The 20,348-nt window shown below is 46.4% G+C and overlaps 1 protein-coding gene across 1 annotated transcript in view; it reads right to left on the bottom strand.

Moving 5' to 3' along the window:
• LOC119462069 (solute carrier organic anion transporter family member 74D) overlaps positions 1-20,348 on the bottom strand; it is a 52,337-nt gene that overhangs the window by 19,840 nt on the left and 12,149 nt on the right. The window contains exons 3-6 of the mRNA XM_049672533.1: positions 19,617-19,805; positions 7,438-7,602; positions 3,817-4,012; positions 810-948 (exon numbers count right to left, since the gene is read on the bottom strand). Coding sequence (XP_049528490.1) covers positions 810-948; positions 3,817-4,012; positions 7,438-7,602; positions 19,617-19,805 — 689 coding nt within the window. The remainder of the gene's footprint in view (positions 1-809; positions 949-3,816; positions 4,013-7,437; positions 7,603-19,616; positions 19,806-20,348) is intronic.

Genomic DNA, 20,348 nt, shown 5'->3' on the forward strand with positions numbered 1-20,348 from the left:
TGTTTATTTTCGCTAGTCTCTAAGCATGTGCCCCCATTTGTTAGTATCAGTAGACTGCAATGATTGTACACTTTTATTTTTGAAGAGGAGCGGTAAGCTGCCCATCATTACTTGGTAACGCTCTGCCGCATGCGCCCCAACTCACAAGCCTTGGTGCAGAGCATCCGCCGCGGCTGTCGGAAGCAGACTAGAGCTGCCGCCGGGTACCTGCCGCTGAAATAGTTACTAGCGCGCTCCGGGCCTGGTGAAGTCGAGGGTTCGACGGAAGCCCGTCTGGTCAGGATGAAACATGAAGCAATAAAACGACAGACACCGACCAAAAGAAAAGCTAAAAATTGAATAAAATACGTTGCGGCTTCGCCACGGAAGCCTTCTTACAGCCGTCGTGGGATGGCCGAGTACCACGGGGCCTGGTGCTCGGCCATTGCGAGACTTCAGCGCTTGCACAGGGATGTCTCTCTCCAACCAGTGGTCCTCTCAACCCGCGGTTCATCCCCCCCCCCCCCCCTCAATAAATGCTTTGGAATGCCAAATGAGAAACTGCCGCCATAGGAGTGGCCTATTCCCTCTTTTTCAGTGTTTTGTTGTGAAAATAGTGTTTCGCAGAATTCGCATAGAGTGGACTCCTTCCCCAGGATAATTAATCCCTAAAGAAAGCCGAGTGTCGGGCCGAGGGACGCCTGCGCTAATTTGGACGGTAGGTGTTTCACGGCGGCCGTGTGATTGTCGTCCCACGTATATAGATAAGTGGCGTTTATTTCGCTCCTTTCAAACAACAACTTAGAACAAAATAGCAAGATGCGCCTCACCGTCTGATTCAAGTCACTGGTCGGGCAGCCGGCAAAGCATGCTGAGAAGTACTCCATTTTTCTCGCCTCGTCGCAGACCGGTCGATAGACAGCCGTGGGGCAGTCACACACGTCGTTGCACTCATTGCGAATAGTAAGCCTTTAGGTGAAAACGGAAAGAAAAAAAACCAAAAGGTGTGTGTTTTATTTTATTCTTTTACTTCAGTATACGTGAGTAGAAACATGGCTTTAATACAGTAGCGCTAAAGCTAAAAAACAATGTAGGGAGAACTCATCTAGAAAACAGTGCAGAAGCCATCGACAATGATTGCCAATACAAGCGAATAACGGGACGTTTCTAGAAAGCTATTTGCTTTATTAAAAGAACGATGCACTTGAAGGGGCATATTTGCTGCTTTGATGATATTGTTACGTCGAAGCTATCGAGGTAGCTGTTATTTCGTTTTAAGGTGAAAGCCTTAAATCTCTGTTTCAAGGTGGCTGTGAGGTATAGAAAAAGACAGCTAGCTCGTCTCGCGCTCGTGCCACTGCTCACGCGTTCGTCGTCTCCTTCCACAGCGAGCTCTGACAATCATAGACGACTTTGGGGCTACAGTAAATATAAGGCGGTGCGTGGAATCGGGAAAGGAGTAATGGGGCCAGCGCTAACGTTTGCAAATGCAATTCTGTGATAGCGTTCCCATACTGCCCTCTCGCGCTAAACGCTGGCGGGCGTTGAGGCATAGGGCAACAGCGGCGCTGGGGAGGAGGAAGGAAACGTCAGCAGCAGCGCAGTAGGGGCCTTGAGGGCAAGGGCGGTGGCGGCGTTGGGAAGGAGGAGGGTAATGTCAGCGGCGGCGCCCGTAGAACATTCTGGAAACGGCGGCAGCGCGTTCGCAGTGTGCACCCGCGCCTTGTATATGTGCCGCGTGGGCCCAGAGCTTCATTCCACATCGCTATGGGTCCAACTAGGCTTTCGGCTTCATATTCTCAAAAAGTTCTAAGCCTCCCCGTAATTTTGTAATTGCCTTAAGAGCGGAGCCGTAAACCAGCACATCCGTATCGGAAGTATAGTAGCTATACATATACAGTAAAACCTCGTTATAACGAAGTTGAAGGGAGAACCAGAATTACTTATTTCTTTATATCAATTTTTACATGTGCTGCACTATGAATCTATATAGGAATTTCAACGGGAATTTCACTTACTTCATTATATCCCGTTTCGTTATAGCGAGGTTTGCCTGTAAACTGATTCGTCAATTTGTGTTGTCTCCAGAGGCGCGAGCGCTGTCTTCGAAGGCGCCTGCTATCCTCCTCTTCGGACGCCGGAGTCCTCTCTCGTAGCTGCCATGGTGCACATGGGGAGAAGATGACGGGAGGAGACGGTCGTCCTTCCAGCCTGATCTATCCCAGCATCATCATCATCATCATCAGCCTATTTTTTTGTCCACTGCAGGACGAAGGCCTCTCCCTCCAATCTCCAATTATCCATGTCTTGAGCTTGCTGATTCCAACTTGCGCCTGCAAATTTCCTAACTTCATCACCCCACCTAGTTTTCTGCCGTCCTCGACTGCGCTTCCCTTCTCTTGGTATCCATTCTGTAACTCTAATGGTCCACCGGTTATCCATCCTAAGCATTACATGACCTGCCCAACTCTGTTTCTTTCTCTTAATGTCAACTAGAATATCCGCTATGCCCATTTGCTCTCTGATGCACTCCGCTCTTTTCTGTCTCTTAACGTTAGGCCTAACATTTTTCGTTCCATCGCTCTTTGTGCGGTCCTTAACTTGTTCTCGAGCTTCTTTGTTAACCTCCAAGTTTCTGCCCCATATGTTAGCACCACTAGAATGCAATGATTGTACACTTTTATTTTCAACGACAGTGGTGAGCTCCCAGCCAGGATTTCGCAAAGCCTGCCGTATGCACTCCGACTCATCTTCATTCTTCTGTAAATTTCCTTCCCTGGATCAGGGTCCCCTGTGAGTAATTGACCTAGATAAACGTACTCATGTACAAACTCTAGAGGCTGACTGGCTATCCTGAATTCTTGTTCTCTTGCCAGGCTGTTGACCATTATCTTTGTCTTCTGCATATTAATCTTCAACCCCGCTCTTACACTTTCTCGGTTAAGGTCCTCATTTGTTGTAATTCAACAAATTATTGCGGACGTTAACCCAAAAAGTTAACCGCTACCACAGCATCTGTACCTTCAAATATCACAATTATCTCGCGCTGTGGGCCGTGCGTCTCAAATAGCTATATTAGTTGGCGTTCGGAGGCGCACGTTCTCTGCAACTCACTCGTATAGCGCTAGAGCACTCGCCTTTTGCATCGGCGCCTCTTGATGGTCGGCAAATGTTCGATCACCACCGACCACCACGAAAGTGGGTGATGGAGCCAAAGAAAGCTGTTTGGTTCTTTAAAAAAAATGCGCGACCTAGTAACGCGTTCACAGCTTCCATCACGACGGAATAGCATAAACACGATGTGAAATTGGCACCACCACTTTTGTAGGAAATGTGGAACAAACTCCGCCGCAAGCGAGCGGCATTGATGTAAACCAAAACTAGAACTCGTATATTCGGAGCAGTGACTCCATTGCCCTCCCATGTTCACACAATATGATCGATTTGGCGAAGCTCTGCTTCTTGGGATCATTAGGGTATTTCAGAAAGCTATATTGCACATTACGACCGACATCCTGACACACTTTTGGCATCTTACCCGTGACGGTGGCTTAGCGGTTATGGCACTGCGCTGCATAGTACGAGGTCGCGAGATCAAATTCCGGCCGCGGCTGGCCGCATTTCGATAGGAGCGAAATGCAAGAACGCCTGTGTCCGGTGCATTGGGGGCACGTTAAGCATCCTTTTGTGGTCAAAAGTAATCCAGAGTCCGCCACTATGGTGTGCCTCATATTGACACTGTGGTTTTGGCATGTAAAACCCTAGAATTCAATTGAGAATTCAACTTTTGGCATCTTCTTCGTCTTATTAAACAATAGAGGGTGACCTAGTACTCACCCGTTGGTCCCATCGTGAATTACCGGGTAGCGTAGCGAGTGGCAGTTGATGTTCATGAGTAAAAGAAACAAGAGAGCGTTGATGGCGCTCACGGTCGTCATCTCGTAGCCCACTACCCTTGGAGACGGCTTCAATAAGTGCACGTACATGCTGCCTATGAAGATGCCAACCACGTTGGAACAGACACCGGAAATACCTGCATGGGACCGCGTAAGCATGGTCCGATACCTGAATGTGATGGACTGGTAATATTGCATATATGGAGCTGGTTTCCTTTCTTTCATGTCGAGCACATTTGCAATCGCATAATTGTCGTCGCTGCTCACAACTCCAATTGTAGGTAAGCAATGAAAGGTTGAGACAAGTGTTATTGGACCAATGTCGTGCAAGAAAACTCGGCAGATCCCACGGATATGTAGAAATTTTTGATAAAGCGAATCTTTCTTTAATGTTTACGCAAATGTAATTCTAGCGACTCAAATACAATGCTTCGAAAATTTAACGTGCTTAGGCAAAGTAACACAATGACACAAATGTTTTGATGTAGATGGGGTGTCCATTTCGACGTGACACAAATGAACGTAAAATTTATTAGCTTTAATGCACATGTATATCTGTTGTGGCTGTACGCTGCGCTTCATTATGCCCCCAAACGACACTTTCTTCTCGTTACGTGTCGTCGGAAATCTCTCTTCGTAATTGCCAGTGCGACTTCAATTAGCACCATTATACACACCGTTTCAAAGGTGTCGTGTCATGAATGAAGGTGATGCACTCACCATCTTCTCGAATCTGTTACTGTTCTTGACGTTATGTAGCTTTGGCGCGATGGTAGGCAGCGGTGTGTGCGTAGTAGAATACGAGATGTAACGAAATATCGTTCAACGTCTCGAAGCCTCTAAAGAACACCGCCAGTTCACGACTTCGGCTGACTAGGGTAACAGCTCGCGAGACGCACACCGAAGACGCTTTTTGGGACGTTGGGTAGGCACCGGCTTTCCGGTATTCGTATGCCTATAATAAATGAAGTCTTCGGTGAACACCAACGCCGTCGTCTCATCGTGGCTGCTGTCGTAGCCAGCAATTTATTAAGGATGAAGTGCTTTTAGCTCCCGTTGTCGGCGACCTTTAACAGACCTTGAGCGAAAATACAGAGCTGTTATGCGGGCACTCAAGACGAGAATGGGTGCGAAAACAAAACGAGAATCTGCGAGAAGATCCGGGCATCGTTGCGAGAGCAAAAAAAAAAACGAGATCATCCGGGCAACCAGTCAAAACTTAAGAAAATGCGGTCTCTGGCCTCCAAGCAGGGCCGCATAACATACGCTGGTTAGTGCCCAAACAAGTTACAAAAAAAATTATGGCTTCCGATTTCTTCCTAAGGTTTCTTCAGAATATCGCTCAAGCTTTAACTTCTAGTACGCTGAATATTATTGCGATAGCAATTATATGGACACTTCAACCGGATTTTTGCCATCGGCGTCGCCGTCGCCGTCGCCGTGAGGTTCCGTATAGATTCCAAGGGCGATAAAATCGTCGCCGCGCGCCGTATGCGCGAGCGAAAGCGCGCGGGGGACGCATGCTATCACGGAGAGTGAACGCACGGCGGAAAGCAAACGCGACCGTCGCGCGAAAGGCCGTGGGGGTATGGGAAGGAGAGAGGCGGGGCGGCGCTGTGCTCCGGCACCAAAGGTGTATCTTGCCACTCAATCTTTCACGCGAAAGCAAGAAACGGGAAGAGAGGGGGCGGGCAGCTTCTCCTTTGCCAACAACTTCTCCTCTGCACTTTGCCCGCCGGTGCCCGTCGCCCGCACCGTCTCTTATCTCCACACGGCTCTGACCTTTGTATGCGCTGTGCATTCGCCGCTCGGTTTCCATTAAAGCGATAGACCGCGCGAACCTGCGCTTGCTGCCAGCGTTTTGACAGTCGTTGGCTGCGGTCATTCAGCGTGATCTATTCATGTTTGCTTGTGCGCGCTGACACCACGATTGTTAATTCAGTTAGTAAGCCAATGTGTCCAAGTTTATGCAGCCGATAAAACTACTATCCCTACTCCGGATAGCTCTCTACTAATTTGCTATCGCAATCGATGCTTCGCCATTCGGGCGAAACTGCGACATTTTTTTATTTGAAATTTCCAATGGCGACGTTCAAAAGGCAGATACAGTGCACCATACACTTGACACTTTTTCGTGCTGAGACAGGGTTGACTGCGCTCTTTTCAACCCTAGTGGTCCGTGAGATCCGCGGCGCTGGTTTTGCGCCGCCTTCTTCGAGCGATGGCGCCACGCTGCGTGACCAGGCCGGCAGCGTCAGGATCCGCCCCATTTGAAACTTCTTGAGCCGTGTTAAGTCCCGTGTTTACTCATAAAAAGGTCGCTGTTCGCCGGTAGGTGACGGAGACAAAGAGCTGAAGAACAATTCCAAAATTCCCACGAAGGCGGTAGTCTGATGAAAAACTGCTGGCTCTCCCGTAATCGAGACTAGATGTAAGCATAAAATGACCACCGGCAAAGCAGATTGGTGCCGCGACGAAGGCCTGAAAGCTTACTGAGCCGAAATGAACCTGGTTTGAAGTTAACCTCGCTGCAAGTGTCGTCTCGGTGAAACAACCATCCGCGGCACACCGGCGCTGCCGGCCTCGTCGCACAGCGTGGCACCATCTCTCGAAGGAGGCAGCGCAAAACCCGCGCCGTGGAACTCACGGACCACTAGCGTTGAAAAGAGCACGGGCAACTCTGTCTCAGCGCCAAAAGATGACAATCAATTGTGTGGGGGCACTGTATCTGTCTTTTAAACGCCGCTATTGGAAATGACAAATTAAAGTTCAGCGTACAAGAAGTTACAGCTTGAGTGACATTGTGAACAAACATAAGTAAGAAATGGGAAGCAATATTTTTTGTAACTTGTTTGGGCAGTAACTAGCGTATGTAGTGCGGTCCTGCACAAGGGGTTGGGGGCCAGAGACCGCATTTTCTTAAGTTTTGACTGGTTGCCCCGATGATCTCGTTCTGCTCTCACAACGATGCCCGATGTTCTCGCAGGTTCTCGTTTCGTTCTCGTACTCATTCTCGTCTTGAGTGCCCGGATAACGGCTCAGAATTTTCGCTCAAAGTCTCTTGAACGTCGCCGACAACGGGAGATAAAAGCATTTCGTGCTTAAAAGCCTTACAAAAACCACCCTCGCCTATACTCTTTCACATCTGAAGCCTGTCCTGCTTCATCGAGGCAGCAAGGAACTTGAATTATCTGCACGAAGAACCTGTGCACTACTTTCGAGTAGCGCATTTCAAGGCTGCTGCATATCGATGGCATCTTTCTTCGTTAAACAAGCCCACCCATATGTAATAACCATAATAGGGGCATTCAAGCAAATAACATTAATAGTAACTCAACGAGAATATTAGCTAGCTTTGTGTGCTTACATATCCGTGCTGTGTTCTTCCTATCTCTTAACGTTGATCCTATAATGTGTCCTCTCATTACTCGTAGCCCGTTTCCAGCGGTTCACATAGCGGTTCAGATCGCGGGCCGCATCGCCCCAGGTATCTCCAGAGCCAATGAACAAACGCGCTCTGTCTGTCGTACGGCATTACAATGAGTAGGCTTTAGTTACTCACCGGACACTAGACTGGCAGAAGACGCTGACATTGCGAACTGCTTTTGGGCGTAGCGAGGAAAAGTAGTGCCCATGCCAGCCACGACTATGTACGCTGCCACGGAGTAAACAAGTCTGAACATGTAGACAGGATTCCTCGCCAACCTTCCAAGTCCTCGCCACAATTCTGAAATTAGTCGGAAAGAAGACGCATCTGCAGCGAAGATTTCTTTCAAATAAAAAAATAATATTATGCAGGGTATTTCCGCAGGACTGCGTTGATATATGATATTGGGATAGGAGCAAACTAGTTACACTAAATAAATTTTGCTGTACGAGAAGCCGGTGCTTGTGCTTTCCATCGCCGTGTTTTTCATGTACGATTTATGTCCCATTGAGCAAAATTCAAACGGTAGTTTGCGTGCGTGCGTGCGTGCGTGCGTGCGGGCGTGCGTGCGGGCGTGCGTGCGTGTGCGTGTGTGCGTGTGAGATGGCGGCAATGCCCTGTCCACCCTCCTTATAGCAAGTGTTCTTGACCCGCGATGCGGTTGTAGTGAGCCTCGATTGTGTTGCGCTACCAAATTGACGATCACTATATAGGATACGTTAAATAGGATGCAGGCGAAAGCCGGCCCGCTCACGAGACCTACATTACATTACTTGACATTTTAATTGTAATGCGTTGTTGCTTCCTATATCGTATTTTCTACTACCAAAGGTCGCGGGTTCGAGTGCATTCATTAACTAACCTTAACTGCCTTAATTAACTTCGCCCTAAATTGTAAAGTGTCTTTTATTTCATTTTAGAACGCTGCTAGCCAGGCTGCGCGGTCATGAGCTCAGAGTCTCTGATCACGCCACTTCGCTCTCTTCGTCTTCACTGCTCGTTCAAACATTGATATATAATACTTCCCCCCTCTAGTGAACCCTTAACACATCTCAGTAAATTTTATCTTGACATGTTCAAATGCCTAGTCGTTCTGGCGCCTTCAGAACACGACCATAGCGACTGCGTGGTATACAGTCTGGAACGGGTTGCGTCTGTTCTGCGCTGCGTTCTTTCGGACGTCACTGCTTCAGTGTGCAAATCCGGGTACGATTACGGGACGAGTCAAAAGCCGTCTGTCGGATGTCCGGCCCCTGAATTGAGTAGGAGTCTTGTGGTAGATAAATGGTTGTCTTCGAGTGAGTGGTTTCCTTTACCAAGGATAATACTGTGACTTTTTAACTGCGTTTTTAATCAATGTATATCTTATTTCATATGATCCACGTAACGCCTGTGCCGCCTGCCATCTTGGGTCATCGTTGCAGACGGCCTCTTACCCCATTCTTCAACTACTACAGCGGCTAGCCAAGTGGGGTTGTTAAGGAAATTCTTTATCCACACCTTGTAACCTGGTGGATAATGTTTTCTCATGTCGTCCACCCTCCCCTTTTTGGTGTCTTTTTGAGGGTGCAGCGCGTTTAGATGAAACCGAAGCTGCCTACCAAACATTAATTCTGCAGGCGTTTTCTGCGTTGCGGTGTGCGGTGTCGTATAATACCGCACACCGCACAGCCGGCAGGAAAAGCTTCCATCCGTCAGTTTCTTGAGCCCCATCTTCATTTCTGCAACCATGCGCTTCATTTGTCCATTTGTAGCCGGATGGTATGGAACTGATGTGACGTGTTTGATCATGTTCAGGTTGAAGAAGCGTTGTATTTCTGACGAAACGAATGATGTGCCATTATCAGAAACTGCCACTCGCGGTATTCCAAAAGTGGCGAACAGTGATCGTAGCACATCCAAGGCTGCGGAAGTAGACTGCGAATGCACTTGTCTTACTTCTAACCACTTGGAGAAGGCATCCACTACGATCAAAAACTGGTTGTTCACCGGCCCTGCAAAATCAACATGAACGACCTCCCGTGGATCACTAGGATGGAGCCATTCCGGCATCGCAACTGCTGGAGGAAGATGGCTGTGCATCTGATATGTCTCAAACAACCGCACATTGGTCTCGATGTCACCGTCCAATCCAGGCCACCACAGGTGACTGCGAGCGAAGCGTTTCATCGTAGTCATTCCTGGTTGGTTAGAGGGAAGGAGAGCCAACAATTCCTCTCTAGCCTCTGATTCCGTGTACCCCATAATACGCAACCACGGTGCATGGAAAGTTCTTGAATCCGACTCTTGTAGGGTTGGAAGTTTTACCTTGCCATGACGCTGTTGATCCTGTTCGTAGCGCCTTGTAAACTTGAGAAAGCGTGGAGTCTTCCACTGTCAACCTTTCTATCTCTTCGGCAGTCAATGAAGGTTTGCGCAAACCTTCAATCATCAACACGTCCCCTGGTGCAGCTAGTTCATTGACATCGGAGGCAAAAGGAAGTCGACTGAGCGCACCCACATTCTGCCTTTTCTTTTCTCGGTGCAACATCTCACAGGCGCTCAAAATCACGCACCAACGAAGCATCCGTGGTTATAACACTTGCTGAATTTGGTCCTAGGGCACAGTATTCCAAGTGGCTTATGGTCAGTCACTATGAGCACATGCCAACCGGCGATATACTGATGAAAATCCGTGACGGCAAACACAATTGCTAGCCTTTCTCTGTCGAGTTGGGCGTGCTTTCTCTCATATCTGCCGAGTGTTCTTGACGCAAACGCTACTGGTATTTCGTGTCCGTTTCCGTCCAACTGCAACAGGACTGCTCCTAATCCATAAGGCAAACCACCACAGCTCAGCATCAGTGAACGAGAGTCGTCATAATGCGCAAGAACCATACACTCACGAAGTGCGTCCTTAAGCCTGTTGAAAGCAGCTTTGGTCGGGGCTTGCCATCTCCATTTAGCTTCTTTATCCAATAGACGATGAAGAAGTTCGGCGATGGACGCTTTGTCTCGGAGGAACCGGCTGTAAGAACTTATCATTCCTAAGAATGATTGTAGCTCCGACTTGTTTGCTTGTTCTGGCGCACTCGTTATTGCTTCAACCTTCTCAGACGTCGGCTCAACTCCCTTAGCGTTCACATTGTAATCCAGGAACTGCACTTCGCGTACCTGAAATATGCATTTTTACTTGTTTGTTCGATCTAGATGCTCTTCATTCGATGCTCCCATGATGAGGATATCGTCTAAATAGGCGCAAACACCGGGCCGTCCAGCGAGCAGAGTATCCACGAAGCGTTGGAATATAGATGGTGAGGCCGAAACGCCGAATGGTAGACGCTTCACTGCGTACAAGCCTTTGATTGTGTTGATAGCGAGCATCTCTGAAGTGGCCTTGTCGATGTGCAGCTGTAGATAAGCCTGTTTCAAGCAACTCAGCTACCGTTAGCAGAGGATACTCAATTGGCTTGATGCTCGAGTTTAATGTGGTCCTGTAGTCTCTGCACAATCGTAAAGATCCCTTATTCATCCGCACAACGACCACTGGCGTTGCCCCGTCAGAGGTGGAAATTGGCTCGATTATGCCTTGAGCATGGAGTTTGTTGAGTTCTCAACATATGGCATCTCACAATGCAAATGGCACTTGCCGGCACTTCAAAAACTTGGGTGTCGCGTCTTCAGCACGGTCAATGCGTACAGGTGGCCTTGAATGTCCAGTGAGAGCTTCAGTTAACACCACAGAGAACTTGGCTAATGTAGCGTCGATTGGTGTTCCCAGGGGATTGTACAGTCGATGCAGCGAAATTCCCAGTTTTTCGAACCAATTTCTTCCTAAAAAGATGGCTCCAGCTCCTCCAGCCCCGAGTGGTAGCTGTGCTTTGTTGTTGTTGAAAAAAAAACATATATAAGCACGGATCCTAGGATTTCAAAGCATTCTCCCGACCAGCAAGCTTGCGTTCTCTTAGCACCAGTGCATCGTCAGGCCAGAGGCGAGCGAATGTAGCTCCACTTATTATAGAAAACACTGCTCCCGAGTTTGCTTACATCTTGAGTGGCCGGCCAGACAGTCGTACTGTTAGAACGAACCTATAGCTGTGGTTGTCATCGCTAGTCCCGCGGGAAAAACAGTAAGGGGGCTGTCTTCCTGTTCGTCTAAACGATTGTTTCCTTGGTACTTCTGTGGTTTAGCCTTTTTCGACAGGCAAGCTTTCGCGACGTGCCCCTTTTTGCGGCAGAAATTACACGAAGCATTCTTGAAGAAACATTTCTCGGCCTTATGATCTGCTAAGCATCAGAAGCACTGAGGTACCTCGCTTGTAACGCACTCGCGAACATTTTGACGATGTAACATCCAGATTGTCGGCCTGTTGCTGACTGCTTTGAATCTGTTTCTGCTGATCTCTTGGTGCTTAAGCTGTCCAAGGGCAACCTCTCGCTTCTTTAAAGATTAGACGATGTCGTAGGCTTCATAGTAGAACTCCAGGCGCTCTTTCCATGATGACCAGTCGGTACCAGGCAAAAATTCCGGTATCTTGCCTTTAGGCATCGTCTCTTTCTTCGCGGGGTCTCGTTCCCTCGTCGCCAGTATTGTAAAGTGACTTTTGTTTCATCTTAGACCGCTGCAAGGCAGGCTGCGTGGTCACGAGCTCAAAGTCCTTGATCGTTTGCTTACTTGCTCGCTCGCCTCCAAAAGTGGCTCATGCCCACTATGGGGGATTGGCCGAGAATCGGGTGATGTCGCGCCACTTCGTTTCTCTTCGTCTTCGCTCGGTCGGCCAAACGCTGATATATAATACCCTAATTAATTCTAATGGTCGCGGGTTCGAGTGCCTTAATGAACTCTATCTTCATCAACCGTGCATTAACTAACTTCGCCTTAAATAACGCCAAAAGTAGTGGATTCCACTCTCGACTTTCACGATGCCAATTGGAATCCAACTTGGAGATACCGCCGGTTCGCCCATATCTCCAAGCGGGTTCCACTCCCACCAAAGGGAGAGGGTATGATTCCCGCCAAAGGTCATTGGTTCGAGTGCCTTAATTAACTCCATCTTAAATACCTGTGCCTGAATTCGCTTAGCCTTAATACCTATGGTAGCGGGTTTGAATCTCGACCTTCGCGATGTCATTTGGAATCCAACTTGAAGATATGGCTGGTTCGCCCGTATTTCCAAGTTGGTTTGACTCCCACCAAAGGTCGTGGGTACGAGTGCTTTAATTAACTATGGGGTAATTAGCTGTTATAATTACCTTTGTCTTAATGCCACAGTTCTTAATGTGTTAATGTCTTAATGACGTGGGTTCGACTTCCGCCAATGGTCATGAAATCGAGTTTCTTGATTCACTTCCTTAATTGTCCCTTAATTACCGTCGCCTTAATTTACACCGAAGGTCGTGAGTTCGAATCTCACCAAAGGTCGAGGGTTCGGCCCCCAATTTTGGTGCCATTGAATTTTCGTGCCATGACGCCGGGCGGTCAAATTTTCATCCCATGAGCCGTTTAATGCTTTCACCATAGCATATCTCACATCTCCGTGATTTGATATCACCTCCTCGAATGCCTGATTTCTCTGAAAGGATTGAGACCTGCGACCACAAGGGTACCAAAGCCTTCCTTCAGAGACGCTAACAGAGACATTAACAAGGTTAGGAGAAACAAAGACACCCTTGATTTTCAACCCAACATGAAGACTCAATCAGAGTATTTGTGCCCGAATATGCTGCATACTGTTACCTGGAGGTCCTCTAAGAGGACTGACTAAAGCATACAACGTTGGAAATTTTGGAAAATGAGCGTCGGGCTAATTTGCACCGCCAGCACTAGCTATCTACAGACCGCTATCAACATAGGTCCCCCACATCAAAGCTTGATAGACTGATTCTCTTTTACCTTTCTCTCCCACGCGGTGCTAAACGCGCCGCGGTACTTTTTAACATATAATGCTTCCTTTTTCGGAAGTTCTTTCTTGAATAGTTTTACTCAGGGTAGCACAATCTTTGGCGCTGCCCTGAGCGTACATTAGTGGGTGAGCTTTGGTGGATGAATCTTTATATAGTTATCATTATTACGATTGTATTCTACGAATAAAATATTAAAAATTATGTCTAGTCGCGCAAACCTACAATAACATACGCAGAGATCGGTTAACCTTTGTCCCATTTATTGAGCTTTTTTTTTCTTTCTTTCCTCCTTAATATGGCACGGGGAAACTCTTTCGACATGCAGATATGCACCAAATTTCCACTCTGTGGAAAGAAATCTGATGACAGATGCTTAATAGTGTTCCCGTTACCCGGAACTTTGTGCGAGACACTGTTGTTAGTGCTCCTCAATGTTATTTTTTCTATTATGCTGTGGAGACGTTGAAGCTGACCCTGGCCAACCTAAGCGCGCACCCGCTCTGTCTGAATTTAATACTTTACCTGATGACCCTGCCGAGCAAATGACGGCTCTGTTCCAGCTACTCAAATATTTCACACCTGTTCGTCACAAAGCGCGAACTCTCAAGCAGGATTGGCTGCTCATATAAAGTTCTCATAATTCGGCCAAAAAAACATCCAGTCCGATATCACCCATCGCTAAACGATCTAGAAACGAAATCAGATTTTTTTCGCCCACTTCTCAGAAGAAATAACATCAACTCAGGAGTCAGTACAAGAATTCAAAACAGAAAACCACCGCTTACAATCATGCCTGAACGAGCTAGAAGATAGATCTTGTCTGTATAACCAAATATTTTATGGTCTTCCGGAATCTCTAGAAGCACGGCTAGGAACAGAATAAAAACTAACAAATGTGATTATGGCTATTTTTGAATCTTTTTTTTTTTCGTTGATTCATTTCAACGAGCCCATCGCTTGGGCAATTCCGCTCCTACCAAATGTCGCCCCGGTTGTAGCGAAGTTTTAAAATGAGAGATAAAGTGCTCTGTTTCGCAGTCAGCTGAAATCATAGGACATCAAAGTAAACGAGGATTTTTCAGTTGCTACACGGATTGCCCGCAAAAAGCTAACAGATTTCGTGAAATCTCAGCTAGAATGACCAAAATTCAAGTTAAAATACGATTAACTATCCATAAATGAAATGTTCTACTTATACGACACAATTTCGGATAGCGTTCAAGAACTTCAGACACGCACACATATCAGCGCCAATCGTTCAGGTGCTTCATTATCGCCCTCAGTCTAGGGCTGTGAGAGGGGCGGTGGTTTACATTCTTCATGCAATTCACATGTGTCAGTTATATTTAACAGTGGCAGAAGCGTACCAAACAAACATGATACACTATCTCCCATTACTGATACATGCTCAGCACACATTATTGCCCTTACAGAAACGTGGCTCAGCCCTGACGTACCTGGAACCTTTCACAATGCAAATGACTTTATTATCTACAAATGTGATTGGCTTACACATCGTACTGGTAGCGTTCTTGTGGCCATATCTAACAACTCTTCCATCCTCAAGTATCAAAATTAGTACTCGTATTTGAAATAGTCTCGGTGTCATTAACTCTTGACCATCTTAAATTAATACTAAGCGTTTGCTACCGATCTCCGTCTACCCCGCCTATCTTTACAGGCGAACTCCATGACTGCCTTGACGAAATCAGTACGACATTCCTTCCTCTCCTATATTTTTACTCGAGACTAATTTTCCGAGCGTTGTTTGGAAACCTAATAGCACGCCCACATTGTCTTCCTTCTCGGTGCAATGTGACGAATTCGTCCTCTTATGTTCTCTATTTTCACTGACAAAATTAATTACGGAACCAACTAGAATATCATCCAATGTATCAAATACTCTTGATCTCATCCTGACCACAATACCTGCTTTTGTATCGGTCATCACTCAATTGCCAGGCATTATAGCGATCCTTATTAATTACTTTTCATCTTAACGAGGCGCCCTCCAAACATTCTAAGGCAAAAAAAGGCACTGAGAGACAATAAGAGGGCACATTTCATTGCAATTAATAACGATCTGTGCGTCTTCATGAAACTTTTCTTGCAAACCTTTTTGATCGATCCGTTCAGTCCATTTGGGATAACTTTCTAGCTAAGGATAAGCGCTTAACAAACAGATATATTCCAGTTCGCAACATCATTTCTAACTCTCACGCGCCTTGGTACAACCCCCATATCAAAAAGTTATCAAACAAGAAAAAAAACTACTTTATCGCACAGCAAAACTTTCACCAACTAACTCGTGCTAGGCGGCTTACAGTGCTGCCTCTAATGCATACATATCAGCCAGAAAGAATGTCAAAAATGACTTCCTATCCAATATCTTACCGGACATGTTGCAAAAAAAAATCCTAGATAATTTAGCGTGTCGTAAATCCCATAGCTAAAATTCTATCGCTTTGGTAGACCCACGTGGTGATTCATTTGATGATCATATGTGTGCTACAGTATTAACTGACACTTTTGTTAAGCACTTTTCACCACATAACAGCAGCCATGTTCCTGATGTGTACATCACCATGATTACTTAGTGATGCCTCCAGTGACTGTAGACCCAGCTGGTGTTGCCCAATTAATTAATACCTTAAAAATCATGCTATTCCAGGATATGATACTGTGAATGCAAAATTCTTAGAAAAAAAACTTGTGCTTGCCGCTCCTTCATGTTAGCTTATATTTTTCGACAATCATTTGACACAGGCACTTCGATGGGTGCGAAATGCGAAAACACCCATGTACTTAGATTTAGGTGCACGTTAAAGAACCCCAGGTGGCCGAAATTTTCCGGAGTCCCCCACTACGGCGTGCCTCATAATCAGATCGTGGTTTTGGCATGTAAAATCTCATATATTTTTTGGGCACAGGCACACATCCTAAACAATGGGAAATCTAAAAGGTCGTTCCACTTCATAAATCTGGGAAAAAGCATTATCCGGCTAATTATCACCCCATATCTATCACTATTACACATTGCAAACTGCTTGAGCATATCATTTTCACCACTTTTATCAAATTAGTCGAGAGCAATTCATTTTTATCGTCTGTACAATATGGTTTCCGTAAATCACATTCATGCGAAACTCAACTAATTTCTTTCACGGGTAACTTGCATCATATATATTTCACAGGTCATTTGTCGATGATTGCATCGACAGATTTGCTTCTACTAAAACAGGGTCACCTAAATATCGACAGTAACTTATTAAAATAGATCGAATGTTTTCTCATTAATCTTTTACAATTTGTCTCCGGCAACGGCTACAACTCACCATTTGTTAACGTACGTTCTGGTGTACCACAGGGTTCCGCTCTCGGACCACTACTATCCCTAATTTATGTCAATGATCTTTCTTCTTATGTGTCATCTAACATACATATACTGTATTCGCCGATGACTGTGTTATCCTTCGTGAGATTAAAAATGTCGCAGGCGAAGCATCGATTGCGATAGCAAATTAGTAGACAGCTATACTAAGTAAGGATAGCAATTTTATCAGCTGTTTAAAGTTGTAAATTTTCCTTTACTAAATAAATAAACAAGCACGGTGTCACGCGCACAGGTAACGATGAACACATCTCGCTCGATGACCGCGGTAACTCGTGAAAACGCTGAATTGAGAAAGCGCGCCAGCGGCAGCGAGCAAATTGGCCTTCGCGCAAGCTGTCGCTTCAACGCCAACTAAACGACGAAAGCGCAGCGCATACGAAGATACCGGCACTCGGCGAATGCACTTTGTCCCGATCGCAGACCGCTTTGAAGATGAGGCCCCCGCCGGCGCACATTTCGTCTGCATCGCAGATCGCTTTCAAGATAGCTCCGTGAGCAGCAGCCGCAGCAGCAGACCGCATCCCCCCTCCCTTCTCCGTCGCCTCCACCCCGTGTCTCGCGCGTGAACGAAGACCGCGCGCTTTCGGCCGCCTTCCTTTCTCGAGTGTGCGAGATTAATCTGCGGTTGCCGGCTCACCCTCGCACGCTTTCACTCGCACACGGAACGCACGACGCGCGGCGACGATTTTAGCGCCGTTGGACTTTATACGGAACATCACGACGACGGCGACGGCAAAAATGCGCTTGGAGTGTCCATATAATTGCTGTCGCAATAAAACTATAATGATAACATGCTACAGCCCGACCTTACGGCTATAGCGAACTGGTGCAACCAATGGCTAATGGAACTGAACTTTAACAAATGCAAGGTCGTGCGTGTCACCCGTACTTCTACTCCTTCTACAGTATACTATTGCACTTACACGTGTCAATTCTTATAAGTGCTTGTGCATCCGCATTACATCTGATCTAACTTGGAGGCTTTATATATGTTAAATATTTTGCTCCGGAAAATGAAGAGAAGAAAGTTAGAAGCAAGCGTAGACACGAGCGAGCGCCCGCACTTTTTAGTTTTTTCGCAAGCGTCGAATAAACAAGACGTTCTCTACTTCGGCTCCGCTTCCTGGTTTTTCAACAGTATGGTGCCGTGACCAGGAACAGATCTACAGTTGAAAACCCCTAACGATGAAGCGAGCTCCCTGAAGAGTACGACCGACCGACGCCATCAACGCGACGACGCAGCGACACAATCGAAGAAATATCCACGTCAACACGAGGCCTCCGATTCCCGACGTGGCGACATGGAAAGACTACGACGGAGGCGTGCTACCGTTCGAGCGGCAGTCACCAGGATCATCAACGACATGACAACTTTTATGCAGACGGAACCAACACCATCTGGTGAGCTGACCGACCATCTTAACCTATTGAAGACAAAGGAAACTATGCTTACGGACCTTGATAACCAAGTAGAAGATTGTGTTACCTATGATAAACTTGAGGATGAGCTTCAAAGCGTCGGATTGTATCAAGAATGTATCTTCCTCGCGAAATCCCGCGCTGAACGCATTTTATCCGCTCTGCAAACAACGACTACGCACGCATCTCACGATGACTTTCATCAAGCACGCGCACACGTTAAACCACCTAAGCTCGATGTGTCGAAGTTTCATGGTGACCCCATTAAATGGCCAGAATTTCGGGATCAATTTGAGTCTACCGTTCACCAGAACCGATATATCACAGACATAGACAAATTGAAATATCTTCGGAGCTACTTGATGGGTAAAGCGGAAGGTGCCATTAACGGCCTGTCGACCACTAACGAGAGCTATAGCACAGCTATAGAACTTCTCAAAGAAAGATTCGGTCAGAAGTCGCTGATTGTTAACGACCACATGCGTCGTCATCTTAACCTACGTAAAGTTCATTCTTGCGAAGATTTCGAAGGCCTTCAAAGGTTGCATGAAGAAGTGCAGACTCGCGTGAGATCCCTGCATAACCTTGGCGTCGAAGAAAAAGAATATGGAGTGCTTCTGAAAACTGCTATAATACAAATCTTCCGCAAGAAATGGTACTCCTTTATACTCAGCGCATCTTGTGTTCGACAAACACAGGCGTTACTAGTGACAGGCTAGATGAAATGTCTGTTCTTCTAGACTTCTTGAGCCTAGAAGTAAGAAGCCGGGAACAGGCTATAATGATGACTTCTGACAAGAGAGAACAAGCCTCAACCGCAAAACGACAATCTAATGAGCACTTCCAAGGTTGTGCATCTATGTTAACCGTGAAACTGACTCCAGAGAGTTGTATACTATGTGGAGACAAAGATCACTCGGTGGATGTCTGCCCAACAGAACTAACTTTAGACGAGAAAGGAGAGAAACTACGCAAATTAGGATGCTGCTTGCGCTGCGCTAGACAATTTCACAAAGCTAAGGAATGCCGAAGCTCACCACTGTTGGTGTCAAGGCGTAGTTTATTAAGGCACAGTTAGTTAGGGCAGCGTCAGTAAGGCACTCGAACCCGCGACCTTTGGTCCGAAAAACAAGTAATAAGAAGTAAGAACGCATTCGAATGAGAACGCCAAGTAATTTATAGAATGTCTCGTGAGCGCGCAGGCTTTCGTCTTCACCGTCTTTGGTATATGCTAAAGTGACTGTGAATATTTACTTTCGGGAATACAATCACTCTCGCGAGGTTTCATATGACTCGTCACCGCGTGTGTCGGCGTATATACAGCCGAAAGCGTTTCTGGCGCTGCGCAGAGCTCCCTTTCTTCGCATTATGCTACAAAAGAAGCACTGTCGGCCGCATGCGCACACTTGGACGCGTCCGGTGCCGAGTCGCGCGCAGTGTCGCGAAAGTGACTGTACCCTCAAAAGTGATCGCTAGAGAATACCGCTCATGTTTGAAGATACTGATGTCAGTGGTATAGCGTTTTTAAGGTGCCTTTAGACTACGAAAAAAAAAACAGCGTTCCATTAGTTCTTGCTCAATGCGGATGTCGCGGCAGTGCGCACGGCCCCCTAATTACCTGTGAAGTCCGTTTTTAATCTTGATTTCGCTGCCACTTGCTCCTTGTTTGCCTCGGACCCGGCATGCATCTTCTTGGGGAACAGGATCATTGGAATTGTGCTGATAAAAATTGCGATGGCAATGAAGACGTAACCCAACCACCAGGCTCCGATCCACCTAGGGTCGCCTGGCTTCACATGGGACTTTTCTGGCAGGGTTCGAAGCGAGGAACAAGAAACGCACACATGTTTCGTCAATGTTCAAAGGCCAACATTGTATCATGATGGTCGCTATAATTATAAGCACTGTACTTTTCAGTTTCTTTTACACGCTTTTTGACAAACAAAACCAACAACATTCAAGAACATGTTAATTTCTTAAGAAATCGTAGTCTCTCTTGCATTTATAATTTGTCTGTTTTTGGTGCATCTTAATTTAATTTCGTAAGGCAGACATATAGTAGTACTTTTTTTAATCAGTATTCCCAGCTTTCAAGTTTTCTTTTTCATACCTGTTTCACCATACGCGATGCTCGAGTACAGTGGCCATTGAACATGAATATGAGCATATGAGCAGTTGAATTAAGTCAATTGATTGTCATTAGTCCAGCAGATTTATGGAACAATTTCACGGCTATTTTCAACTGTTGGCGCCTTTGTGCCATCATAAACAATAACATTTCTTGTTTTCCTGTTGCAGATACAGGTCGCGCACGCCTTCGCTTGAAATTATTTGCATTTACGTGAAAATA

This window comes from Dermacentor silvarum, chromosome 8, assembly GCF_013339745.2.
Source record: "Dermacentor silvarum isolate Dsil-2018 chromosome 8, BIME_Dsil_1.4, whole genome shotgun sequence".
Taxonomy (NCBI): Eukaryota; Metazoa; Arthropoda; class Arachnida; order Ixodida; family Ixodidae; genus Dermacentor; species Dermacentor silvarum.